Source organism: Melozone crissalis, unplaced genomic scaffold (assembly GCF_028551555.1).
Source record: "Melozone crissalis strain CALT ecotype California unplaced genomic scaffold, PUWL_Pcris_2 ptg000027l_1, whole genome shotgun sequence".
Taxonomy (NCBI): domain Eukaryota; kingdom Metazoa; phylum Chordata; class Aves; order Passeriformes; family Passerellidae; genus Melozone; species Melozone crissalis.
Genome location: NW_026535805.1, coordinates 86,897,139 through 86,925,023, shown reverse-complemented (window position 1 = coordinate 86,925,023; position 27,885 = coordinate 86,897,139). Strand labels below are relative to the sequence as shown.

The 27,885-nt window shown below is 38.6% G+C and overlaps 1 protein-coding gene across 5 annotated transcripts in view; it reads left to right on the top strand.

The window, feature by feature from the left end:
* The window catches only part of USP45 (ubiquitin specific peptidase 45), a 50,226-nt gene that overhangs the window by 5,056 nt on the left and 17,285 nt on the right, over positions 1–27,885 (top strand). For all 5 annotated transcript variants that reach the window (XM_054279151.1, XM_054279150.1, XM_054279156.1 and 2 more), the window contains exons 2-8: positions 3,695–3,804; positions 5,874–6,043; positions 8,202–8,305; positions 8,696–8,796; positions 17,420–17,565; positions 18,812–18,907; positions 21,012–21,142. In XM_054279151.1, the coding sequence (XP_054135126.1) occupies positions 3,705–3,804; positions 5,874–6,043; positions 8,202–8,305; positions 8,696–8,796; positions 17,420–17,565; positions 18,812–18,907; positions 21,012–21,142 (848 nt within the window). In that variant the 5' untranslated portion in view covers positions 3,695–3,704. The remainder of the gene's footprint in view (positions 1–3,694; positions 3,805–5,873; positions 6,044–8,201; positions 8,306–8,695; positions 8,797–17,419; positions 17,566–18,811; positions 18,908–21,011; positions 21,143–27,885) is intronic.

The window sequence follows — 27,885 nt, the reverse complement described above, 5'->3', positions numbered from 1 at the left end:
AACTGAGAATAGCTAGTGATGGTGATGATTGCACTCCAAACTCTTGTATGCTGAGCTCAAAGAATCTGAACATGTTTGGAAGGATTAGTTCTTAGTTTTGTACAAAATTATTTTTTAAAAAGAAAAGGTTTAGAGTTTTTAAATCTAACTTGTTCTATTTTTTGGTTTTTTTTCCCCAAGGAAACTGCATAATTTCTACTTAAGATTTTTACTGTGTGCCAAGTAGAGATGAGAGTAGAGCTAACATACCCTCTAAACTCAGGTTTTTCTATTACAAAAATCAGTTTCTTTTTATTTGTCAGATTCATTAGTCAAATATCATGTGCACCATGACTTGATTTTATGTGTACAAAATGAAAAGCTTAAATGTATTTGTTTTTCCATCACAAAAGAAAACTTCAAGGGAAGATTTGTGGTGACCTCTTTCTGCATAGGAAAAGGAGGAGAGTCTTTCCCCTTTGGGATAGTTGGTGGCTGTAGACAGAAAATTCTCATTGGACATATTAAAACAAATATGAGAATGGGTTGGAAAGAGGCAAAGCATGGGAATACTACCATGGTTTTTAATCTTCAGTGTGTCAAGTTAATTTTGTCTGAATTGTTCTTTTCTCTTTTGCCTGATTGTCCTGAGTGGCCTATGCCTGTGGCCAACAATAAGCTATGGATCATCCCTTTTTTTTTTTTCTTAGCTGTATTTTATGCTTTCTTGAGTCTGTTTGTTCAGGATTTCCATTCCAACAAAAACTCAAATCTTTTATTTCCCACAAACTGAAATATTTCTGAAGCATCCTAAGTTTTTTCCTTGTTTAACTTAATTAAATATAATAATCAAATTCCTGTCATAAGCATTCTGATTTTGAAGTTGATTGTTTTTATTAAATAGGCTCTTTAATTTGTAATGTTTTGAGTCCCTGAATGTGCTGGAAAAGGGCAGGCAGTACTCCACATACACTTGCATCGTAGATCACGTGGAGTAGCTAATTGCTGTTACCTTTCCATCACACTCCTGTGCTTTTCAAAATCAGGCACAAACCCTGGCTGTCTGAGTCCTTGATGTGCTCTGGTTTTTCCAAGAGCTCACAGGTCAGTAACCATTGTCTGATGGGTGTCCGTCTGTGGGTATGTCCATAGAGGGTAATTTATCTAATGGTCCGTGTTGTCTTTTCCTCTGCCTGCTCTTAGTGAAAGGAGACTGGAAAGTGTCTGGGCTGTGCAGTGGGAGTGCAGCTCCTTATGCAGAGTTCATTTCTAATGCCATGTTGATTAGGCTGGGCTTGAAGTGCCATGCTTTCAGTCACTGTGGCTATCAGCTGGCACTGTTTGTTCCCCATGTCCTCAGGGTCCCCAGGAGATGGGTCCAGCAGTGGGCTGTGCTTGCCCTGATCCAGGTTGTATCACCTGTATCTATCACAGGATTTCACACAAGGGGAAGACTTGTTTGTATTTTAGCTGGTTGGGCCCACAATTATTTATTGGAGCTCTCTAAGTGTACTGACATGAAGATGACTTTCATTGGGGTGAAGTCTGTGCTTTGGACAGTCTTACATAATCTGCCCAAAGAGATCAAAATTGTTATGCTGAAAGGAACTCATAGATTGTTTATGTCAATGTTGAATCACCTAAACACAGCTATGTTCCTTTAGGGAGGACATTTTTGCTGTCTTTGCTATTGACTCTTTGCATAATTTAGTGTAAGGTCTTGTGTTTTCTCACAGCAGCTCTGTTGGCCCTACTGTTTGATGAATGTCTTGATGAATCTTGTGCTCAGTTAAGTGGCAGTGTGACAAGAGGTGATGGGTAGTTTCACATGAAACTTGGTTATATATGAGAAGCTGCCAAGGCAGAAAGACACAGCTGAAGTTTGAGCCGCCTCATGTTCTAGGGATGCCAGGTTGCATGGCTGTTGATGGACATTGGGTGTGCTAACATCTGTTGAACATACATAGTCAGGAGCTGGAATATTTAGACCTTTCTTACTGTATGAACAGGAATCGTGAACCCATGAAATCAGCAAAGCTGAATTCAGTGGTGCCTTTTACTTGCATGTCTAGGCTTTATAATTATAGGAAAATTTGAAATCTGTAATTTAAGAACATCATGGTATTTAGTATAAGCTAATTTCTGTGTAAATGTAGCATTTTGTAAAAAAAAAAAATGCGCTGTGTTTTGAAGGCTTGAGGAAACATGAAGCTGTTGATGCAAGGAAGCAGTGATTCTTTTCCAAAGAAAAAAAGATTTCTTTTATACTATATAAAAATGTGACTTGTCCAAAGCAAATCTCTCACTGGTAGGTTCATGCAGAAAACCTCTAGCACTGACAGTATGTAGGGATGTAGGGCAGATGCAGGGATGTCTATCCTAGTGTGTAGAACTTGAAACAGGAGCTTGGTGGTACAGGTTGCCTGCTTTCCTTCAGGGAAGGCTGTTCAGGTGTCAGTGGTGGTGGTGCTCTAATATCAGTATTGATGACTGTTCTGGTGATTGGCTTAGTGGATAAGTAAGGAGAGGGAATATTGAATTCAACATACTAGTTGTTTCCTGTGTTTCTCAGAGCTTGAGTAATACAAAGGTCTAAATACATATACAGAAAGGATTAAAAAATCTTAAATAGACAAACTTGTTAAACTTTGGCAAAAGTAACTGATTGATCTGTAGTAAGAATACACCTTTTGCAATTCCCAAATATAGGGCATTTTAGAAGTTTCCTATACCTAAATGCAGTAGCACAGTTAAAAATCTTTGGTCCTGGTGGCTCTGGTGACATTACTGGCCTGTTTCTGGTACACAACAAGATGTCATTTTATTTCTGAACAGAATGGCTCACATGTTTGCAATGTATGAGTATTTGACTATTTTAATTCATATGCTTTGTATGTGGAAACAAAAATCTGTTTTTATGAACCCCACCATTAAAAGACAAACTGTAAACTAAGCCCCAGCAGCTGTCTCTGTGGTGCACAGCTACAGTCCTTCAGTGGATTCAATATGGATTTTGATTAAATGACTGGTGTGCTGAAATGTCTAATGATTTTTTTTAACGTTTACTGGCAAATATCTTTGCTTTAATTCTGTTCCTCATAGGACTTCTTGATTAATGGCACAAATTTCCTATGGGAGACTTCATCTTTATGGATTCTCCAGTGTTTAACAGAAGGATCAGTTTGCTCTCTAGTCAGTCATCCATTGTAGGATAGAACACTTTAATCAGATTTGGAAGACTTTTATTTTCTTACACTGTGTGAAATCGCTCAAAAACCTTTAGGGAATCTGCAAGTGTAAATAATGACTGAAACCTTTCATGAGGGATATATGTTAAGGAGGAGAAACATTTATTTTGATGAAGTTTTCCTGGTATGTTGTAGTTGTAATAACTTACTTTGCAATAACAAAAATAAAGAAAATCTCAATATCTCAAATATTTAACACCTCTGCCTAGAAGTGAGTGTCCCCTTTTCCTACAGCTACAGTTCAGTGTGTCCTGTAGTCTAACTGGTGTTGTGACATTTCTAAGACTTCATCCCTGACACATTCATAACACTCCTTGTTACACAATAGCTGAAATTAGACCAAGCCTAAAACTGTGTTTGTGGTGTTTGAATGTGTGATTGGATCTTGTGCTTTTGGAGTTCAAACTTGCTGCATTCAGTGAAACATTTCAATAACCAATAACATTGCCTCTGTTTGTCTTTCTTAGTAAGCAACAGATGCGGGTGAAAGATCCATCAAGAACCAACCCTGAGAAGCCGAAGAGAAGCAAAAGGCCCAACAGGCCCCAGGATGAGGACTCTTCAGATGATATTTCAGGTAAGTATGTAAGGGGATGTTTGTCCTGAGGTTGAGGGCTAATAGCTTCCATGTTGACTGAGGAAAGCCACAAATCATTGGTACCATGAAATACTTTTCTTGCTTGAATTTATAACAGAAATATCCCCAGTCAAGTGTTTATGACATGATCAGTTGTTACACTACATGACTTCCCTGAAGGGCTGGAGAGTTGTTTGATCTTCAATGACAACCTCTCCATGTGAGGTCAGGCACGTGTGGCAGGAGGCTGTGTGGCTGAACAGGGAGCTTCCAGCTGAGCTCACAGGGAAGAAGGAATGGCAGAGTGGGTGGAGGCAGGTTTGGGCTGCCTTTGCAGAGGTCTGGAGTGTGCAGGATTAGGGATTAGGTAAAGCAACTTCAGTTAGAATTGGGTCTGGTGAGGGGTGTAAAAAGTAAGATGAGCCTTTATGGATACAGTGGCAGTAAAATGAAGACTAGGGTGAGTGCAAACCTGCTGTATGAGGGGGCAGGGGTTCTAGGGACGCAGGATGTGGGAAAAGGCTGAGGAACTCAATTCTTCCTTTGCATCTGTCTTCACATGTGAGCTCTGCACCTGATCCTCCCTGGCTCCTGACCTTAGTGGCAGACTCTGGGATATAAACACTGTCCAGAGCAGAAGATTGAGAACTGTTCAACAAACTGAATGCACACAAGTCCGTGGGGTCAGATGGAATGCATCTGAACTGCTGAGAAAACTGGTTGATGTCATTGTGAAGCTGTGCTGTGCCTTCTCTTCATGGCAGCAAATTGAGGAGGCCGGCTGATAAGCAGGAGGATAGGTCTGCCATTCAGAGTGACTTAGACTGGCTGGAGAAATGGGCAGGCAGAAACTTCTCAGGGTTCAGCAATGGCAAGTGGAGAGTTTGGCACCTGGGCATAACCACATGCCATTACAGGGTGGGGATTAAGGCAGCTTTGCAGAAAAGGTCCTCAAGGTCCAAGTGCACACACTGGATAAAACCAAGCTGTGCTGTTTGTGCCTGCTGTAGGCAGGATTGTATTAATGAGAGTGCAGGGCAGGTGGGTGATTCTTTCCATCTTTTCAGCGCTTGTGGGACTTCCTTGGGAGAGCCGTGCCCGGTTGTGGGCTCTCTTACAAGAAAGGCTGGCTTGTCAGTGAGGCCAGTGGTTCACCCCCTCCAGATTTTTGAGGAGATTGAGAACATGATGTGGGAAGAGGGGCTGAAGGGAATGTCTTTCCTTAGCCAAAGGAGTGAAAATATAATTTCTTTCGTTGATTGCCTGATGGTAGTTACAGAGAAGGCAGAACCAGATTCTTGCAGGAAGTCCACAATGAGAGGACTAAAGGCAACAGATCAAATTTAGAGCACGGAAAATTTGACCAGGTGTGAGGAAATTTATTTTATATTCACTCTGAGGGTGGTCAGACAGAAACCTGATTTTCTTGTGAGTTGGTGAAGCCTCAGTCCTTGATGATATTCAGCATTCAGCTGAACAAAACCATGAGCAAACAGATCTAAATTAATATTTGGCAGTGCTTTAAGTGAAGGCTTGGACAAGATGGCCTTCAGAGGTTACTTCAAACTTAGCTTATTCTGTGATATAGTGAAATTTTTGCAAAAAATTATGACAGAGAAGAATGGTTGATATTCACATTCAGAATGAGCAGTTGTAGTACGGATGCATGGGTGTTTGAAAAATCTTCCTTTATGGGTTGGAAAAAGGTCAATGGTCTGTGTTGTTATATGCAAAAATAGATTTATCTATTATTTTATTGTCAAAAACCAGGGAAATTAGTTTTGTACAAAAGTAATCCTTGTACTTTTGTACGAACTAGTTTATCTGGTTTTAAGAGGTGGCATTTATTGACTTGAAAAGAATTTCCATTACAGAAAGCCTAAAAGAGATTCCTTCATAAAATTCAGTATGTGGGGCGCAGCTGGCTGATCTTTCCTACTTTAATTCTTTGCTGTTTTTTTTTCCTGGTGCTGAATTAATTGAAGATCACGGTCTTTCAGTGTCCACGTGCTCTCTTCCCTAGCCATTATTTCGGATGTCTAAAAGCGAGCGTGTGTTGTTCCCTGCAGGGCTCACCTGCCAGCACGTGAGCCAGGCCGTGGACGTGCCCCACGTGAAGAGAGCGGTGGCTCAGAGCGTGTGGTCCGTGTGCGCCGAGTGCCTCAGGGAGAGGAGGCTGAGCGACGCCGAGCCCGGGGCGCCCTCAGACATCTGGCTGTGTCTCAAATGTGGCTTCCAGGTGAGCCTGTGTGCTCAGTGTGCACAGGGGCAGTTTCTGAAGGATGTGTTGGGGATCCTTGTCTGTTTGGCTTCTCATTACAGAGGAACAGTGTGACGCAAGTGCTTGGTTGTGAGAGTCCCTGCTTCAGCTTCCTCGGGAAGTGGGGTGTGGCCTCATGTTCCTGTTAATTTTTGGCACTGTTTAGGGTTAGCTTTATGTGTCACACGGGGCCTTTCTGGGTCACTGTGACCCCAAGTCGTTAAAAATCTCTTTTCCCATCCTGAGTGCTTGACAAATGAGTTGGAGTTCTTCATTTCTTGGTCTCAAGGTTGTTTATTGCGTCTTATCTATAAAAAATTTTCTCCTGCCCTGCTGGGGTCTGTCCAGCAGGACAGTTCCAGGCACACTGCCTGCCCCTGGGGCAGTGTTATGTCTTTATACTAAAAATTACATATACAATGTTTACAATTACTTTCCAATACCTATCACCTGTGTTAGACAGTGAGTAGACTGTAAGTACCAACATCACAGCAGAAGATGAACGCCAAGAAGAAGAAGGAGAAAGGCTGGACATGCCCAGTTCCCTCCATCTTGCCTCCTGAACCCCCATACCAAAAATCTAAAATCTAATTTTCCACCCCGTGATAACTTCACTAATATTCTACTTAAACTGTTATGGCTTGCTGATCTTCACATAAGGTTGGTAGTTCGCTCCATGGGTCATAATCAAAGCCACAGGTGTTTGGGGCTCTGTGCCAGGGCTTCTGAGCCCCCTGGCAGGGGTCCTGGCCATTCTGGACAGCCAGAGGGATGTTCTGGGTTCCCACAACAGTGCAGTGTGGCATCACAATTAGTGATGGCCCTGCCTTTTCTCTGTTCTTATCTGCATCCTCTTGCCACTTACAGAGAATTGGCTCTGGGAGCTGTGTGGCTGCAAAATGCATCTGTTCAGCTGGCTGCTCTGGCAGGAATTCCCATAAATAGGAATGAATGAGAAACCAAACATGTATATTGCTGAATGAACTTGTGCTGTGGACACTCAGTTGCTAGATTTGACTGAAGCCAGGGAGAAAGGACTGTGCTGGAGTGAGAATGCTGCTCCTGTGGCTACTAACCATTAGAATGGATCAGTTATAATGTCAGATCATGGCCTCAGAGTTCAAAATGGCAGGTCCTGACCCCAAGGGCTTTCACAGATTTCTGCCCTGGGAGTGAAGTAAATAAAAAAATTTGCTTGATGCAGCAAAATTCAATTTATGGGCAGTATCAGGCTTAGTTCAGCCAGTAGTTGCCTGAACAAAACATGTCATGATTTTCTTGGAATTTCAGTAGGATTCACTATAGAAAACTACTTTCAGTAGGTTTTAGTATAGAAAACCAGCTCCTACCAGTATAATATGAACAGATTTGATTTTGCAAAGAAACATGCTATTCACAGGGTTCAGAAGATAGTTAACTAGATCTATATGAGGAAGACTCATATATCTTGCTTGAAAAACTTCTGTTAAGGAGGGCTTCTTTTAAAAGGGGTTAATGCTGTGTGCTTCTTCATGTTCATGCTGTTAACAGCTTCTAAAACTTAATGCCTATTCAGAGACCAGTCTTGAATATAAGTCCCACTCTCTTCATACTTGAACCATTGCAAATGCTTTCTCCTGAAATTGCTGTACATAAGTAGTATGTACAGCAATTCTGTACATACTGTACAAAGCTGTTCTGAGCAGCTTTGTAGTACAAAGCACTTTATGTACCTTTTTCATTTGCTGTCTGGAATGCATTTGACATTCTTGAGCAGCGAGGGTTGCCTATGCTGTTGTCTTCCTTGATATTCTGGACCAAATATGCTACACAGTTGTTTCATTCACAATTACTAGAACATTCTTTCTTTTGTGAATGTTATAGGTTTTGTACGTTGATATTTAATCAGTACTTATCCAAAAGCTAGGAATTATTTCTGTTTAGTTAGAGCAAACGTAGTAATTCTCTGTATTTTTAAGTGATTTTCCAAGTAGAAAAGATGAGAATGTTAAATCCTCTCAATCCTTACAAATGATAAATAAGTAGAGCAGAATAGCTTCTTGTCTAGTTTTGAAAAGTGGAGTTTTTGTAGTGTATTTACTAATAATACATCTTTTCTTTTTCCCTTTCCTTACTGGGTTGATGTGTCCATTTTTAGGGATGTAGTAAGAATTCAGAAGGCCAACATTCTCTGAAACACTTCCAAACTGCACGCACAGAGCCTCATTGCATCGTTATCAACCTCAGCACATGGATCATATGGTAAGAATCAGTGTGCAGGTGTTTGTGTGTGCCTGTTCCTAGGACTTCACATAACTGAAAGCAGTGTCTTCTCATGACAAAGAATGATTCTGACAGATAAAATGAATGCTTTCTATAGAAGAAAGGTAGGCTTTCTGGAGGCAACATGTGTTTGTCCTTTGTATTCTCTGAAATTATTTAAATCTATAAGGACCACAGTGAATTGGGACTGATCCATAGAAGAGCATATATGAGATGAGAGAATTCAATTCTATTCCATTTTTTTGGTGTGAAAAATTGAAACTGAGAGCTTAAGTAATTTGTGTAAGGTTGTTTGGGAGATTTGCTAGAGCTGGGATGTGCATGCATGCAGATAACCCTGAATTCCAGTTTGTTTCTTCTTTTGTTTAGGTGTTATGAGTGTGATGAAGAGCTGTCAACGCATTGCAACAAAAAGGTTCTGGCTCAGATAGTTGACTTCCTTCAAAAACATGGTGCCAGGGCTGAACCAAGTAAGTTTGCACAATTAGTTTTATCTGGAGATTATAATAAGCATTTCAGATTTGGAGTCATGTTAAAAATACAGCTGAAAAATTGTGTACAATGTGACCATGATGTAATTTATAACTGCAGAACTTCTTGGGGAAGTAATGCCTATCAAGACATAATGTCACCTTTTTTTCTACAGTATGATTACATTTTAAAAATATTTTGGATGCTATAGGGTAGTTTTTCTGAATTTTGTATTTAACAAAGAAAGTTTACCTTAGAGGAGTTGTTTCCTTAAATATGATAAGGCCATATAAATTAATAAATTAATCACAAATTAACACATAATAATATATCAAAGTGTACATTTTACATCCACTATAAATGAATTTAATTTTCTTGGTATGGATGTATAACAGCTTAAAATTTTCTGATTTAAACTTGTTCTCCACAGTTTTCTAGATGCAAGTGGATTTTCTGTTGTACTCTGCTGTTGGATGCAATGTCCATTTTTACTGTTTGGTTTTAATTGATAGAATTGTCATTCCTATTAAAATAAGATAGTATTAAATTATTTTCTTATATTAGGAGCATTCTACACCTTCTCAATATATGCGACAGTGGATAGAACTTCATATGTGTGGCCCTCTACTCTTGATAATGTTGGTGTTATTCATCCCTGCTGTAACACACTTGGCAGCATTTCTGGCTTGTGACTTGGAAAGTGCATTGAATTCCACATTTGATTCTCAAAACCCACCTTAAGTAAACTTTTAAAACAATTGGTTGCATCCTTTAACAGAGATAATCAACCAATTAGAAGTGAGAAAGGATAATAGAATTACACTAAGTGTAACAGAATTACACTAAGTACTCTTCTAGCTAAATGTGCACCTACCAGTTTTAAGAGATGTTACATATTTTTTGAGGGAAAAAATGAAGGTCTGTTTAAAAATACAATATTTTGATCTAGTCACGGGTTGTATATTGAATTATTCAATTTTAATGAATTGAAACATTGCTGCCTTTTGCATCTTTTTTTCTTGGAGCAGTGAATATACAGCATGTGGTTTCACTTTTATTCACAGCTTTAGTTTCAAATTTATGTGTGATTAATATGTGTTGCAGCTTTCCTGCAGATGAAAATGCTGTGGTGTTTTTTTTTCAGTTAATGTAATGAAAGCTATTTTATTCCATTATTGTACTGCTGGATAAGGCTTTCTGAGTGATACAACTCTGTGCCTCATGGTTTAGATTCTAAATTTGTGAAACTTCAAAGCATCTAAAGCTTTCAGATGAAGAAGTTTAGAAGTTCTCTGTGAAATGTCTTAAATTAAGCAACTAAAATTCCAAACTAACTCAGGAAAGCTAAGCATATTTATAGCAGAGCAGAGCAGCATGTGTTTCTGCTGTATATGCATTTGTGTTTAATTTTGGTGCTCTGTTTCGAAGATGCTTACATTTCATGTAAATGTTTGTGGATATAACTGGAAACTTTGCTGTAACTGGAACCAAAATTGTATTTTTTAAATCTGTTCAGGTCTTAGACATAGCCTTGCAGGGTGCCTGCCTTGGCAGCAGGAGGTCTGAGAGTGCCAGGGTCGCTCCTGCAGGGCAGCCGCGTCTCCTGCTCCATTCTGGGAAAGGGTTGAGGCTCCAGTGCAGGCTTGGATTAATCCATTAAGTGTGTTGTGTACTTCCAGTGATGTTTTAAAGGTGGAAGTCTGTCACCCTCTCCACTCTGTCTGTGTTGAGCAGTTTGGATTGCATTCCTGAAAGCTCTGGGAATGTTGGGCCAGAGATGATTTGTTGGGTTTTCCTGAGTGTCAAGGAAAGGACAGAAAATCTCTTTGCCCAGGACCGTTGCTTTAGGCCAGGCTCTTTGCTGAGAGAGGCTGGAAAACAGCCGTGTGTTTATAAATGACTGGTGTGCATGACAGGAAACTCCCAACCAGAATTGGCACTCTTGGTTCATTTTGATAAATGACAGACTTGGTACTTCCCCTACAGAAATCTAAGGTTTTTTCTTTTCTTTAAATTAGGCTACCTTTAGGTATTCTGAAAAAATAAAATCTGAAATTGAAATGTAGTTCATGCTGTTGTCCAGAATACAAAAGGACATGATATATTACTGTGAAAATTAACTCTACTTTTGTTTTGGTTAAATTTTTTTTAGTGTAACATTTTATTTCATGTTCCATTGATATTTTCAGTGTAGTTATCATTCTTTAAATTATTAGTAGGTGTAGATTTTTAAAATTCATTTTGTGTATTCACACCTTAAAAACATAAGCTAATTTTAAAAAATGAAAAATAACTTGTAAAAAAAAAGTAGTGTAAAACTGACAGTTAATTCAATCTTGTGCTTTTTTCCCCATTGCTTTTCCATTTCTTTCTAAAAAAGCAGTCAAAGTGTAGACAGTTCTCATAGCGGAATGTGGCACTGTAACAAGAATTCATCTTACGTCTGGATTTCTTTCTGTTGTAACAACTGGTTGGCATGGTGCATCATTAAAATTCAAATAGCATTGCGTAGAAATTTCTGTAGAAATGCAGTATGAACATGGATTAAGTAGCAAATGAGGGCTGCTAGGATTTTTTTTTTCAGTTCTCAAAAGTGCAGGATTCATTTAAAGATAAAATGATCGGTTGAAACATGTGAGAGAGGGTTATATAGATTTCCTAATTAATGCATCTTGGAAAATAAACAAAAGCAAAATGCCTGTCATTTGGTACTAATGTGGTGGAATAGTGTGGCAGCAGGATCCCTGCTTTTCACTCAGCCTCTCATAAAGATTCAACTTCACTTCAGCTGTAAAAATGTGCAAATTACATTACTACTACATGACTGACTTTTGTAATTACATTAAGCGATTGAGATAAATCCCAGTGCTGGGTTCCCAAAAGAATGCTTGCAGCTGTGTGATTTTCACATCTGATCCTATGGTTTGTTGTACCCAGCAATGCCTGCTCTTTTCTTTTTTTTCCCCCTTTTTTTTTGGAGGAGTCTGTTTGGTTAAGAGGTCATGTTGGGCACAAGCTGGAAGAAAAAAGCAAGATTGCTTTCTAGGGTGTACCACCCAGAAATTTGTTTTGTGGAGAAGGTTAGCAGGCCGTGATGATTGCCACAGAAAGGCAGGTGCAGTATTGTCTGTGTGGCACACTTGTGAGCTTCACATGGACATAATGCACATGTAGTACACAGGAACCATGCTGAGACATTGCAATCTGTGTGTCTGCTCATTTACTGGAGAAAACAAATTGTTTTGCTGTCTTAAAGGTGAATCTTATGCATATTTTCCTTTACAAAAGCCAAATTATATGTTGGTGGAAACATAAGATCACATACTTTTTATAGAGCAGTTAATTAAATTGGTTTGTGTGGCAATAGAATGGAAAGGAAGAAGATATATTCTCAAATGTTGTAGTTAAATTTATTGTTGGGAGGGGCAAGCAGAGGAAAGGGTGTTTTTCTAGTAAGTTCAGCTGCCTGGATTTGCCAGTGAGTGAAAGTTAGCAGCTTGATTTTTGTTTTGATGGCTGTAACTAATGTATAAAAATAGATACAATTTTACAGTACATGTGAGAGTTGTAGACTTGTATGGAAAAACTGGTAGTGGGGTGAATAACTTTGCAGATTTGCATTCTGTTGTGGATATTAGCAATTGACAAATTATCATATTGAAAAAAATCGTGTTCTTTCTTAAGTGACTTTTACAAGTAGTTTGGAGTCATAGAAGACCATTCTGTCTACTTGAAATTAAGTAGCAAAATAAAACAGATTGTATTGATTCTCTGAATCTGAAAATACACTTTGGCAAAAAGACATTTTTGTTATTGGTCAGAAATTTTCTTTCAAATCTGCTTACTTGCTAGTAAGCTCCTTGCAAAGGAAGGAAAATCGAATCATTGACAAAAATTTTTTTTCGGCATTCTGTCATTTTTAACCACAGATTCTCACCTTTTCTGCCCATGTACTTATTTGCTTGTCAGGTGTAACACAAGGCATCTGAGCATAGAGGATCAAAAGCACTACTTGAATAGGTTGCTCTTCCACACTGTGTAGATGTCTTTTCTAGTTTATAACATTGTGGCAAGGCTCAGAGAAATGAAAGTACAGTTTAGAATCTTTGATTTGTAGGGTTGTAACACTAGTAGCGAAATTTGACTTTTAAAATGTAAAGCTAGTGACCATTTCAGAAGAAAACCAAGCTGTTTTTCTAAAGGTTGGATTCTAATTGTGGTACAGTGTTGAAAAAAAATCTAAATTTTTTAGATAAAAAAAGAGTGCCAGACAATTTAGTAGCGTTTCATAATACAGCGTGATGAGAACTTGGTAAAAGAAAGACAGTCTGTTAACCTTGCTTTTACTGTGAAGACCTTCAGCTGAAGTACCAGAGTTGTATTCAATAGAAAAGGCTTGACCTTGGAATGAAAGTGTGTATTCCTGGAACCCTTATTTTTAATTAAAAAAAAAAGTTGCATTGAAAAGATGAGCAATCGTGCTTACTCCCCTGGCTGAAAAAAAACCTTGATGTCATTTATCTTCTTGCTTTCATGCCATCTGCACCCCCAGGCAGAGCTCAGTTTCAGCAAAGGCGGTGCAGAAGTCCATGTGTGCTGCAAATGTTGGAAATGCTGGCAAAACAAATTGATAGGGAACCCACAATAAGTTTCCCTTTGCAAGTGGATGTGTCAGCACCGTGTGTTTTTGTACACCTGGTGCAGTAAGTGGCTCTGCTTTGTGGAATGAATCATTGTCCATGCGAATGTTTGGCTTAGGAGTCTCAGTCACTGCTCAGAGGCTGGTGCTGAGCAGCTGTGGGACAGAGCAGTGTTCTCTGCCTCCAGAGAGCTTTTGGGACAGGACCACAGGTGAGTGGAGCAGGCACAAGAAAAGCTGAAGAGCAGCAAGAAAGGGGTGCTTTGTGGGCAGGAGCTGTAGCAGAGGAGCAGCTTCTGCTGCCCTTCTTCCCAGGGCTCTGGTGGGAGGGGAGCTTTCTGGCATGGGGGAGAACAGGGTGGTGTTGGGAAGCTTTGCCAGGCTTGAGGCTGTGTCTGTGTACAGAAACTTGAGGCTGTGTCTATGTACAGAAACTTGAGGCTGTGTCTATGTACAGAGGCATGAGGCTGTGTCTATGTACAGAAGCATGAGGCTGTGTCTATGTACAGAAGCAGCTGTCTGAGGGTTGGAGGTGGATATCATGGTGGGACCAGAGGTGGGCACTGACCTGGTGCCTATGGAGAGATGGTCAGTAGGGTTTGATGATTTAGATGAAGAGCTGGGCAAAGAGTTTTGGCGAAGTGCTCAGGCAGAGTGTCTGTGCAGCCAGATGCACTTTGTCAAAGGAAGAGAAGGTTCTGGTGATCAAGGCACAGCTTAGGTGAGAGTTTTCCTTGTATGGAAAGGTCACCTCTGCAGCAGAACAGCAGGTGAGTCTGACAGAGGGGCAGGGCCTGAATGTGAGTCCCAAGCACAGTGTCTGTCCCTGCTGGGGAAGGACAGCCTGCCTAGGGCTGATGTCCACATGACCTGGGAAAGGCAGAGAGCTTAAGGGTTACCATGTCAATTCTCTAAAAGATGAGTTAACTAATGACAGAAATCTGTCTGAATTTAATTACTTCTGTGCTTTTCACCCAACCTGCTCTCATTAATATGAACAAGGTCCTTTATAACAAATATTACTGCATGTGGACAAATGACTTGGACTACTTCTTTTATTCTGTTAGGCCAGGAGCTGAAGGTCCTTGTGGGCAGCTGTAGATGACATAGATTTTGATGGAATCCTTCAGCTGGGATCCTTGTGTATATACTGGCTTAAAAGTCACTTTTCATACCCAAAAGCACGCCCGTTGAATTACAGGATTGCAAGATTGAGTCACCAAGGGTCCATGAAACAGTTGTTCATTGCAAATTCACTTTAAAAAATTGCATATTAGCTTTTTGATTAATAACATGCTTGTAGCCTTGGGTTAATCTTGCAGAAGGACCCTCCAGCCCCAATCTGTAGAAGTATTAGCTATCACAGTCATTACCAGCATGTTCTATTAAGACTGACCAACTCTTCACATGTCAAGTAAACATTCAGCTTCAGGCCTGTCTGTCATTTATCACTGAGTTAGGGACATTGAGCAGAGTTAAATTAAAAACTTCTGTCCTTCCTCTGGCTCTGTATATGTACTTAAAAATATCTGTGTGTTATAAGCAAGGCAGCAGGTAATGTTTGTAATGGCAAAGCAGCACATTTCTGTCAGGACTTTTTCACAGGTACAAAGAACATAGTAAAACGTCATGTGGATTGTGTTTTTAAAATTATTAACAAATCAAAAGGCAGTAATTAAAACCTTCTGAATGAAATGAGGTTCCTAACTTTGATACCAATATCCAGACATTTTTCCAATTTGCTACTACTTCTCCTTATCCCTATACATATATCTTTATCCCTATATATATCCTCCTAATTATCCAGCTTCATGGCAATCGGATGTCTGGTTCTCATTTCTTGTGTTTTGTAATTGCGTATTCATCCAGCTCTCATCACAAAGCTGGATGCCTTGGCTTTGTTTTCCCTCCCTTAAATAATTTGTATGTAAGGTTCAGCAAATGGAACCTTGCTACTTGTGTGAAGCTGCCATTTAACCATGAAGTGAAATGCTTTTATCGAGTTTGCCCTGCAGATATGGTCCGCTGTGGCAGTGCTGTCCATATTTGGTGGCTGTGCAAGGAGAGCCAGGTGGTGCTGCAAAGCATAGCACAGTGAAGCGTGGACAGATCTAGGTTTGACATTTGTCATCCTGTACTGCTAAAGGGAAGAGAAAAATCTGCTTTTCCATATGCTTATGCTTTAATTTTTGCCTGCAGTTTTGTCCAGATGGCCCTGTGAACATTGTTTACTTTAAGATGCTGTCCCAGATGTTTTTGAATGCCGATGGATAAATGCAACAACTGTGGTATACTAATACACAAATTATTTCCACAATTTTGACTTTTTTTTCCATCTTTTTTTTTTCTCTTTTTAACCATCTCTTTTCCCCAGCACTGCTCTGGATGGCCCACTTCTCTGAGGGGAAAACATCTCCAGTGATAATATTAAACTTCTGAGAGAGAGCAGTGCCTTTGAATTGCAGATAACTTGGAGCTCCCATTCCCATGCTGTGGCTGTTCTGAAGCTCTGTGGGTGGATGAGCTGCTGACACTGTAGCATTCCCCTTCTAATCATGCCAGCTAAAAGGTGTTGCTTCATGTAGCCCATAAAACAGTGACTCTTTAAGGGTGTGAGCAGCTTGCTTGTTGTTTATTATATTCAAAACCACTTTGTCTGCTTTTTCAAGGAGAATTCCATATTTTACTTTGCCCTTGTACCTGAGTGGAAAGGAGAGTAATTTAAAGCTGTGTAAGCACTGGTAACAAGAACATTTTAAAATGTTTTTAAACAGCAAAGCACCTCTAACTCTGTTTTGAAAAACTCTGATACAATTTGGTAGAATAGTTGTGCCTCAATGGCTCTGTAGGGTGCAGGCAGACTGTGTCAGAACCTTGTTGCCAGATACAATAGATATTTTAATGACTTCTTTTTAATTTAATTATATTTTTTTTTCATTTTTCTAAGCAAGAAGGTATTTAGGAGTGTACATAAAAGAACCTTTTGGCATGAGAATTTCATTAACGTAAATAGGTCTGTTAGTTATTTCTCAAGAACACTTTAATGAGACTTCAATGTGAAACTCATTAGAACAAATACATGAATTCATATGTCAAGACAGAGATTGTAGCATCACAGTTCTTGGCATCTATTAAGTCCATAACTCGTTTACATTGACGTGCATTGTTAATCAATATTTAAGACACTGCAGATGTCAGTAATGTTCACATTTAGTCCTGCAACCATGACAGTATGAAAGTTGCTATTAGAATTCAAGGCTAAATATTGTTATCTCAAGTCTTTCCATTACCTCTAGGCTACAAGTTAATGACTGTCTAACTTTGCTGTCCCTCATCTATTTAAATAATAAGGGAAACAAGGAATTATGTGGATGTTATAGCATAGTATTATCAATTTTTTTGTTACTTGAAATTAAAACACTAGCATTGTATGTACATGGATTGCATTAGTAATTCCTCAGGCTGTGACAAAGAGAGGTGAGTTGAGGAGCACATGTAGGGATAATGAGCCTTGGGCTGTTGACAAGGCAGTTGGAACAGAACACTAGAGTTGATAAAGACTTGCAGCATTCAGTGGTAACTTTGGGCTACCTCCTTTAAAATGCACCAAAAAGCAGACTTTTGGTGGTGTTTCTGATGGTTATAATGAACATATATCTCAGCTGCCTATTGTTGATAAATAACTCATTTTACTTTATTTATTGCTTGTCTAATTGTGGAAATTAGAGTCTTATACAGTATGATTATTATGGAAGGTTTTGTTGGATATATGTAGTTGTTGAGGGCATTTTTTACTCCCCAGGCCTTTATCTGTTATGTCTAGTTTTTTGGGTTTTTGGTGTTTTTAAGACTGCGTACAGCAACTTGGAGTATTATCAAGGTATCTTCCACATATGTTAAAATTAATAAACATAATAATGAAAGGACTTAATTGATTAAACTATGCAGTTCTGTGGTCATATTAATCTATAATTTAATTATAGGTTCATCAAAAATCATACGTCTTCGTGAAGAAAACAGTGAAACAAGTGAAATACTGAAAGGAAAAAGTTCTGGTAATGGTGCATCAGTTCCAGTTAAAGGAATAAATAATTTAGGAAACACCTGCTTTTTTAATGCTGTCATGCAGGTAAGATGGAAAGATCATGCCACTTTCTCTTAATAGATTTCAAAAATACTAAGTCTGTATAATCTATGGGCTTCTGAAAAGGTTTTGAGTATTACAGGTCTTCATTCTGCTTTCTGAAAGTCCTTTTCAAATTGTTTTTACTCCTTGCTATCCAAGGAGTGTTTCCTGTTATAATAAAAAAGAATTCTTGGATCACTAGCATTTTGCACAGTAATGAAACAAGTGAAAATGCCAAGTATTTTACACACTGCATATGTGTGTGGGTTGTACTGTAGCATATGGTTTTATTTGAACTTCAGCATTGTTAGTCATGACTAATGCAGGGTATCTACCATCCTGGTGATGTGAATAGTGGCACTGTGTGCATAATGTAAATGTCTGCACTATTCATTGGCATGATTTTAAACCCCTGCTATGGATGCAGTTATAAAATTATTTTTATCGATTATGGTTTTTTTTCTGACTACAATAAGAGGAATGAGCTATACAAATACACATCTATTGATGTTTAGTGCACAACCAATCCAACATCCTCAAAAAAAGCAGCAGCCTTAGTGGGTTTTATATTGCACCATCCTGTTGCTTGTCAGCTGAGCAGAGACATCTCTATGTCTGCAGGCAGGAGTGAGCAAGTGAAAGAAAGCTGCTACAAAGGTGTTCTACACTGGCACACCTCAGCTTGTGTTTATGATGTTGATTGCAAAACTCATCAAACAGAGAGTAAAACTGCAAATTGTTATCTGTCCATACTTATGGCATCACAGAAGCCTAAGTGATCCGCTGTCAGAGTTGATGAAAAATAAAGAAACAAAGATGAGATATGTTGAGTTGATTTCTTTCCTAAATTCTGAAGGATAATACTTTTCATTGTGCCAAAGCCTTTGTGCTTCATGGGGCATGATGACAGGGACTGCAGTGTTTAAAAGAAGCAAATGGTTTCTGATAATAATGTCCTCATCAAAAAAAAAAAACCCCAAAAAAACTTGTTATTCAATATAAATTAAAAAGTTGTTACTAGTGAACTGTTTTGAAATTACAGAAAAGGAACTAAATAAAATTTTAGAAGCAGTCAAGTTAGTGAATTTTTTTAGTGCTCTTTCTAGTGGTTGTATCTAAACCTGGGCTACATGTTATGAAGTGTATCTGGTTTGGTCCACCCCTGAATCTAGAATATATAACTAAAGAAACTCTGTAATTGAATGATCAGCATGTTTCTCATATTTTTTTGTGTTTTTCTTTCTTTAAGAACTTGGCACAGACTCACGTACTAAATGAACTGATGTATGAGATAAAGGAGAAAGGAACAAAGTTAAAAATCTGTCATACTTCAGATTCTCAATTAGTAAGTGTGCACTGAGAAATACAAATTTGAGAAAATGTGGGAAGAAGCTGAAGGATAGGAAATCACATCTCCATTAAAAGCACACTGTTACTCTCCCATTTCTTTCACATTTTAATTGTTCAGTGGGTTTACGTTACCTGTGAACTGGTTTCTTTTACAGAAGTCATTACTCATCCCTAGAGAAGCAGGAGGAATTACTTCCTTTCACATTTTTTGATATTGAAGTATCAAATAATGCTTTACCTTAAGAAAGAGCAGCTGGCTTATTTTTACTTGCCGTTTAATTTCTTCAGTATGAATGTATGATACAGGAAATAGTTTGTTTGGCTCCAGAAAGTGTCTGTGAAATGTTTTATTCCAGTCCATCCCTGCCCTTCATTGATAAGGTCTGTAAAGTTTATTACATGCTTCACAGGCCAGGGGATTAAAATGAGAGAATTGAAATTTCAGTGAGGAACAAATTTGTCCTCAAACTCATTGCAGGCATATGGGAAAGTGTCTCCGGTGGCTATTATCCAAAGAATATTCTGCTGTCCTGGTCATGTCTTAGAGACTTGGGGTTTCATTATATGTTGTTGGCAATAAAGATAATACTCCTTTCCCTCTAGCTAGCTGAAGCAAACAGTTTACAGAGGATTTTTTCTTAGTTTTTTCCTTTCTTTTCCCTGCTGCTTGCTGTGAGCTTTCTGGTGGCAGTGAGGGTAGAGGAGTGGTATTCTGTTTCAGATACCTCTGAAATGATGATGATTTCACTGTGTTGCTGTAGGTGATGTTCATAGCTCCTCCAGGCAAGAACAGTGTGCAATTCACTGCATTGCCGTCTTTATTTCCTCCAGTGGCAGTTCAGAGCAGCAACATGCTTCACAAAGTTATCCTGAGCCACAGCAGAGGTCTGGAGCTTGTTTTTGCCCAAAGGCTTAGTGAGCCAGTGGGGTGTTGGCTTATGCTTGATGTGTAACTTGCACAGCCATAAGGTTGAAAGATTTATTTTTAATTTCAATGCTTACAATGTAAATAAGGTCTTTGGAGCAAAGACTGTGTTTTCTGGTCTTTGTATGCCAGTGCAGAACTTGGCATTGAATAAGAGGGCTGCAGTAGTCTAATTAATAGTAATGCAGAAACCTGCAGCTTCTTGTTTGGTAATGGGCCTTTTCCCACCTTTTGATAGTGCATATAAAGCAAATACTTTATATTTGTGTGTATCCATATTGCTTATGTTTTGTGTGGATCTGCTTTCTGGACAAGGTGCCCTTTCCAAGTGTTTATCTGGCATTTGTAATCTGTTTTTCTGAGAGTCAGGCCAGCTAGTAGGGGGCACTGGGGGCACATGGAACCTTGGAGCATGTTAGGGAGAGCTGGGGTCTGTGGGCATTGTAACAAGTGGTGTGTAAGCAGTGCAGGATTTTAAAATTCTGCTTTAAAATTGGCTTGATTGGCTTAATCCTTCCAGACCCAGAACCTGCTGGCTGGGCTGAACATCATACCAAGAGGGGCTGTGCAGGATGCAGCCTGTGCCTGGCTCCTAGTGCCACAGGGCGCTGTGGGATCTGCCATTAGCTCTTGCTCTGAAGCACTGCTGGCACTTTCACAGCACCTGGTTTGTGGAGGAACAGGTTGTGTCTCTGTGGCTACCTGATGTGTGGAAATGGCAGTGTGTGGCCCACAGATCAGAGAAGCTGGATGCCCCATTCCTAAGGCTGGGTAGCAGAGAGCCACTGAGCACGATCTTACACTGGCCCATGGAGGTGGTCACCTGGGTTGTCTCTCCAGATGAATTTCAGTGCATGTGGAGGTTGGAGTAAAGCAGATAATACAAAGGTTGCTTGTTTTTGTGAGAGCCAGACCAGCTCATTGGCATGCTTGTTACCAAAGTTACTGGTTACCACCAAGAATTGTTTGGTTTTGTAACTATTACTCATTAAATAATAAGCCTGCTCTTAAATTATTTCAGTCAAATAGTTGACATCAACATTTAAAAAAACCACCCTGAAACACTCTTAAGACGGAAAGTTACATTGCTCTTTATCATGTATCAAGTACCTTGAAAGAAGTCTTGTGTCATTACTTTTGAAATCTGATGTATAATTTACCTTTGTCTTTGAAGGATCCTTTGGTGGTGAACCTGTCCAGCCCGGGTCCTTTGACTTCAGCAATGTTCTTGTTCCTTCACAGCATGAGAGAGGCTGGAAAAGGTCCTCTGTCTCCCAAAGTGCTCTTCAGCCAGCTTTGTCAAAAGTATGTATTGTGTCCTCAAGCTCATCTTTCACTTATTTTTTTAATTTTAGTTTCCAGTGATGTGTTCCTAAGCGTGCAATGTCTGTTGTCCTTTCTAAAGAAACTGTTAGATTTTAACCAGGCAGTCCAGAAAGCAGCTCCTTCATGTTTTAAAGTTGAAGGACTCCTTGTTGCACACCAGGGTTGTACCTGCTCTTTGTGTAATGTGTGGCCCAGTTCATAACCATGGGCATTCAGTGGGCTCCAAACTGAGTGTGAGGGGGCAGAAGAGGGCATGGTAAAACTGAAGAAAATGGACTACCTTCCTGGTTTTGTTGTTTGTTAGCATAAAGCTGTGCTAACACTACAAAGTGTATGTGGGTATTTTGTAAAAAAGAATAAGATTTTAAATGGGGAACTTCTGCTATGATGTCTAACCTTGGCATTAATTCAAAATTAAAAAGGGTCTAACAAGTAAGGACTTGAAGCAGTACTGAAATGGCATATGGCTCCAGATTGCAAAGAGCTTACAAGCCCTAAAGAAACTCCTGTTTCTTGGTGTGGAAAATGTTTACAGTGGTGCTTTGTAGGTACTTTCAATTATGATGCAAACAACCTTGCTTTTAAAAACACCTGTAGAAGACCTACTTAAAAGTTGATACAAGTATTTAAATGTTGACTTACTAGTAACAGAATCTGTAGAAGCAGAGTAGCTGGAGGATGGTATATATGAATCTCATATTTAAAAAAGAGTAATGTTGCATGATAATTTATTTGCTACAGTATTGCTGCATGGAACTTAAAGCATTCTGCACCATGAGAGTTAGGAAGAAAGTTGCAGCCTCCTACCATGGAGTTCCAGGACAACCTTAGTGAGCAGGAATGGATTTAAAATATGGTAGAAAAAAACAAAAGCTTTTAGAATAGAGCAGGGACAATTTAATTCTGTAAGGAAACAAGTCATTGCTTTTTATTTATCCTCAAAATTCAGCTCCAGAAATTTAATATTATATTTTTTCTATTATACTTGTCTTCCTTTTGATTCTTTGAGCTGTAAAAGGAAATGTGTATAAAGTTACCTTAGAGCATTTTTGAGTCAAACAGCAGTGTTCTTTGTTTAGCATTATCTACCTGGAAGAAAACTATATAGGGAAGAAAACTATATTGTTTTCTCACTCCTCTTTGTGTTTCAAGGCTCTCTCAAAAAATGTGAGTGTAAGAATTAAATTTGGCTGAGAAATGGGAGGAAAATTATTAAATAACACTAGTAGTTTTTTCCCAGTTAGTATTAAGGATTGAAAGGAAAAAATTATATAAAACATGTTTTGAAGCCCACCTTAGCAAATTGATTGTGAAATAATCACAATGCAGTGCAGTTCAGATGGGATGCTATTTTTAGAAGTGACAGGCATTTTGTGTCTGCTCTGTGTGTCTGTAGTCATTGAGCAATGTCAATATTAAATCTCAGCTATCTGGTTGTCCTGTTGTTGTTGTCTTTTGATCATTAAGATGTGCATACACTTTAACTAGCAGCTAAAATTGAAGCATTTTAATGTGGTCAGCACACTTTTGCTATTTAGACAGGTATCTGCTAGCTCCTACCATCGCTTGCCTTCATCCCTGCTTCTTACTTTTGTTATCTCTGCAGAACACTACTTAGATACAAATCCTTTACTAGCTCTAGGATAGCTCTGCTATCAACAGCAAAAGTGTCAGCCACATCCTGTTAGTGAGAAGTTAGATGTTCAAGGGCAGTAACGGGCTGGACAGGTATGACAGAAGGTTTTGGTCTTTAGATTGTTTTCTTATTGTTTGTGACACAAGTAAGAAAGGGAGGGTTTCAGAATATTCAGCAGTGTGCAGTGGTGAAAGTAGGAGAATGGGAAATCTTTATCTTTGCAAACTGAATACATTTACTATTTATTAGCTTTAACAGTATGAATGCAGTGTTCTGTCATGTCATTTTTACAAAGCCTTTTTCTTTCTTTTGTTTTAAAGTTGGCTTTCTATTTTTCATCAAAGTTGAAATGCAAGAGAGAGCAGGGCAAGACTGCAGGAGTTTCAGCTAGGAAGAAGTCTGTGTTATTGCAGCTTTCTCTGTAAAACTGCTTCTTGACTGCTGCCAAGAGGTTGTGTTAATGAAGTAATCCTAGAGGCAGGCACTACCCATGGTCTTCATATTGCATTAGCACAAACTCTTTATTCAACCAGCAAAATGCAAACAACAAGTTTCCTAAAGAGATGACAGGATGAATGTGTAAAAAGAACTACACTGACACAGCTACCAGGGAGAGGAACATGGGGAAGGGCATTATTATTCTGATAGTAATATTTTGGGTTTATATATATTACATAAAGGTTTGCTGACTCCAGTTGCAACCTCTTTTTATTTTTTTTAATTCATTCTTTCCCCATCACAGATCTTGCTGTCTCAGTGCAAGTATACAGTATGTCACCATACCTTTCTTCAGTAAAGAATTTATGAAGGAGATTGTACAGATAGTATAGGATAGAAAAGGGTGCAGACACTGCCTTGTTCAGCTGCAGCTCTAGCTTGTCCCTGAGTGGGATCCCAAAATATGCAAGTGGATTCATGTTCACTGCTCAAGAGCAGTAAGAGAACTGGAGCACGGTCATTTTCAGCTGCAAACTGCTTCTTTAAGTGTCTGAAGAGATCATGGCTTGATGGTCATAATCTTGTGTAGGAAAGGATATTTGTGGTGCTCTTTTTTTTTATTAAATAATAAAAGAAAAAAATGATACCAAGTGTTAATTTTATCAAGTGGTGGACTAGCCAGGTTGAAGAAGGGGAGAAGAAGAAAGAAGTGGATGAGTCTTTCTATAGCAACTGTTTAGCGTCTGGTACTAATTCATCCACTGTTAATTTTGTTAGTGTTGCAGCTGTCAGATGTTTTGCAAGGACAGATTGTGAGCATAGCTACAGGGCCCTTCTGTTGGTTTTCCACTGTGCTGAATATCAGGGCTGCAGACTTCTGACTTATCTGGAGACTTAGTGACTAACACAACACTGATATATTAAGAGGACATAAATTTTATTTCCTTTATTTTTTATGATTGAGTAATTTTATTGGTGGAAGAACTCTTAGGTTTGTGTAGCAAGTAAATGCTGAAGCATGTAAGTGATAAGTCCAGAAAGGAGTTCAAGAATTTAGCTGCTTCAAACCTCCATTAAAAAATTATTAATAGTAGTATTTTATTGCTACATTACCATGCAGGAAAAAATACTTCCCTAACAAAGATTTTATTGGTGTTCACAAAATCTACATAGGTCTTCATTCTCCTAAGACCATTATTCATCCTTCCTTCCCATGTGCAGAAAGTAGAACTGAAGGCAGAGGTGGGACTGGCAGAATGGAGGTCATGTGTGGTTAGGACTGTTGATATTAACAGAACGATAGTTTCAGAGGGGAAGCCTAAACAATTCCACATTTATCACTTCTGAGAGGAAATGCTAAGGAAAACTAAGGTAATGTTATACAAGATATAAGAGATAAATAAAACAGGATTTTTCTCATTAAGGAGTCTTTTTGAGCCTTTTCTTTTTAAATAATACTGTATAACTAAGAAGATACCGAAAAATAATCTTCTTAGAAAAGATTTTTTTGCTTGTTTATTTTTCCCATTTGACTTTTATCATGTAAGTATAATAGCAGCAGAACACACATTTTGTTTCCTTTACCAGTAGTTGTGGATTATTTTGTGTCCTTGTCATGCCCTCCATGTGCCTTGCTGGTGGTGCTGTGTCATGTTGAGGAGCTCTGACAGAGGAGATTACAGCTTCTCTGGGCAGCAGCAGTTGAGAGATTGTATGGCTTTTTTTTTTCAGTAAACTTTGTCAGAGTTTTCTTAATTTAGGAACAAGTTTATGAGTGCAAAATAGACAAATTGCATGTAGAAGTGTGTGTTGGCAGCAATCATCTGTACATGTTTCTGAGCTTTATGTTCACTTCTGTTTAGAAGGAAGACCTGTGCAGCATTTTGGAGAACACAAGTATTTTCAATGTGTGGTACTGGTGAACTCTGTAAGCAGAGTTTATGGACAAAATGAAGAAGAAGACCAGTAATTTTATTAGGTACATTGGCAGTGTATTCTCCATTTGGGTTAACCAGAACTTAGGGAGGGATAACAAAAATAGGAAACATTCATGCCAACAGGGACATTGGGAACATTGGGAGTTCAGGCAGGAGAGAACATGAAAAGAAGACATGACAGCAAGAGAAGACTATGAATGATAAATTAGCTGTGCTTCTTTAATTGCCCTCAGAAGAGTTCAGGGAGCTGTCTGTGAAACTGAAAGGCAACAGATTTAGAACCAGGGGAAAAAAAAAGAGTTTTTGAGCATTTTATAGAGCTAACCTATGGAACTTGCTGTCAGAGCAGAGCGCTGTTGGAAATCTTAGCAGGACTTAAAGGAAGAAAGAATAGATCTGGTGCAAGTAGAGGTGTCTCGTTTTCCCTTTTGGGGGAAGATGAGACAAAAAAGATGAAATGAATCATCCAGTGCATCCATAGGAGAGCAAAGTGCTGTCTCTCCATGCCCTTGAGATAGCACAGTTGTGCCTGGTGTTATCTGTTTCATACATGTGGAGGCAAGCCCAAGTTTGACTGGGCTCCTCCCAGGCACCTCCTACCCAGCAGACCTCTGTAGTGTGTGTACTGCATTACAGGATTCCTGTGCATGTTGCCTTATGGAAAAAAATCAAATAGTATCTGCTGTTTTCTGCTTCCAAGTGCTTATTGTTGTTTCTAAATTTATCCAAGGTATTAGGCTATCTTCTGCACAAAGTAATTCTTGAAAGGATGAGTTTGGAGAAAATTTTTATTAAAAACAGTAAAAGTATGTCAGCTCTGTGCAGTATGATTGAATGACTTTAATTGTATCCCAGTTCTGCTTTTTTAAGCATAGCTTATTTTCCCTCAAATGAATATAATATAGGAATCATAACTATTAGCTTTTCTCTTTAAAATACTATGTTACTATGTAGTTTTTGCTATTACAGCATTCTAGGAAGTAGATCATCATGAAAAGCATTTCTTTAACTGACAGTCAAGCAATTCTAACTGGTCTCCAGATGAGCAACGAGAGGCTAGTAGATGAGATGTCACAGTTGTCCTTCACCACTTCTGGCCATTAGCAGGAGTTCAACCTGTTCTGTCATTATCCTGCTGACACTGTACAACAGGTTGTACTGCATTGGCACTGGCTTCCATATGTCAGCACATCTGTGAGCGGTCAACTCAACCAACCATCTCCAAGTCCCCAGTTTCGCCAAGGATATTGCTTGGAGCACATTTTCAAGGAGACGAGAGCACACATCTTTTAGTTGTCAGATTTCTATGTATCAGCATGGTTTAATTCCTTTTTCTTCTTTCATGCTGGTTTATAAGTGTAGGGAGTTTTCAGTAAATGCATTGTGAAGTGTAAAATTCCCTCCTTTCTTTTTATTGTCATTTTTTGGTTTCCTCTTGTGGTTCCCCCCCCCCCCCAAACAAATGCACTAATTTCAAATATTTTTACCCAAAACATGAGATATTTAGAGTTATATGCAACATTACATAGCATGCTTTGTACATGAGTGACAGATTAAATATATTTTAAGCAGTGTTAAAAATGACATAATTTGTCAGTCCAAGTAAATGACTCAGCCTTACAGGGAATCTTTACAAGTCACTTTACCTGCCAATTCACCTTTAAAGAGGTAGCTCTTACATTCCCATCATCCATTAAAATCAGGCATATAAATTTAGTACAGGCCCTGAGAAGCCTAAATAATCTTGTACTTGTAAATGCACTGTGTTCTAACAAAATGAAAAAAACTTAAACCAAACAAAATTAAAAACTTCCATGGCTGAGTTAATTTTCTCCTCTCTAATTTAAGATAATAAAACTGTGTGAAACATGCAGGCAAATTATTTTACTTTGAAATAGAAATTAGTAAATTAATTTGCACCTGAAATGATTTTTGTATACTCATCAGTGGGAGGTTACACTGCTGTAACCTCCCACTGCAGTGTGTGTGGGGCCTTATCCTGATTTGCATTGAAGATTTAGTTCTGTGAGGTGTCTGTGCAGTGAAAAAATACCCCTCCTGTAACAGTGATGGATTTTTTGCTTGCTCCTTTGTCAAGTAATAATTAATTTTTCTTCCATTTTATTATAGTGTCTCTTGAAAGAGGTCCTGCTTTTGTGCCAAAAAATAACAAAATCCCTATTAGTACCAGGATCCAGAAAATGTATATGTGGAAGGTTTTCTTGCTATAGTGGAGCTATTAATGCGCCTGTCCTGGAGGAGATGGGCTGAATATACTCAGTGGTTCTCACTGCCTCAGGAAAACATGAAATTTCTCATAAATTAATGATAATACTGTGGCTAAATAACCAGATTTCTCAGAATTGAACCGATTTTGGCATCTGGGGTTTTTTAGATTCCTGGACATTCAATGAGAGAAAACTGTTTAGGCAAATTGAAAAGTGAAACTGTGCATGCATGCAAATGTGCATGCAGCTACATATGTTATTTATTTTTTTAATGTATATTGAGTGTTTTATTGGAAGCAAAATAAAGGTTCAGTGCTTTTCAGAATGTATTTGCAATTTATAATCAAATTTATTAGAAATTAAACATGTGATTTTAATAGAAGAAAAGATGATATTTTAGGGATATTAAGCAAATTATTTAATTTTAAAGATTATTTCAATTTCTTAAATTTGAAATTAATTTTTGATGTTGACTTGCTCATG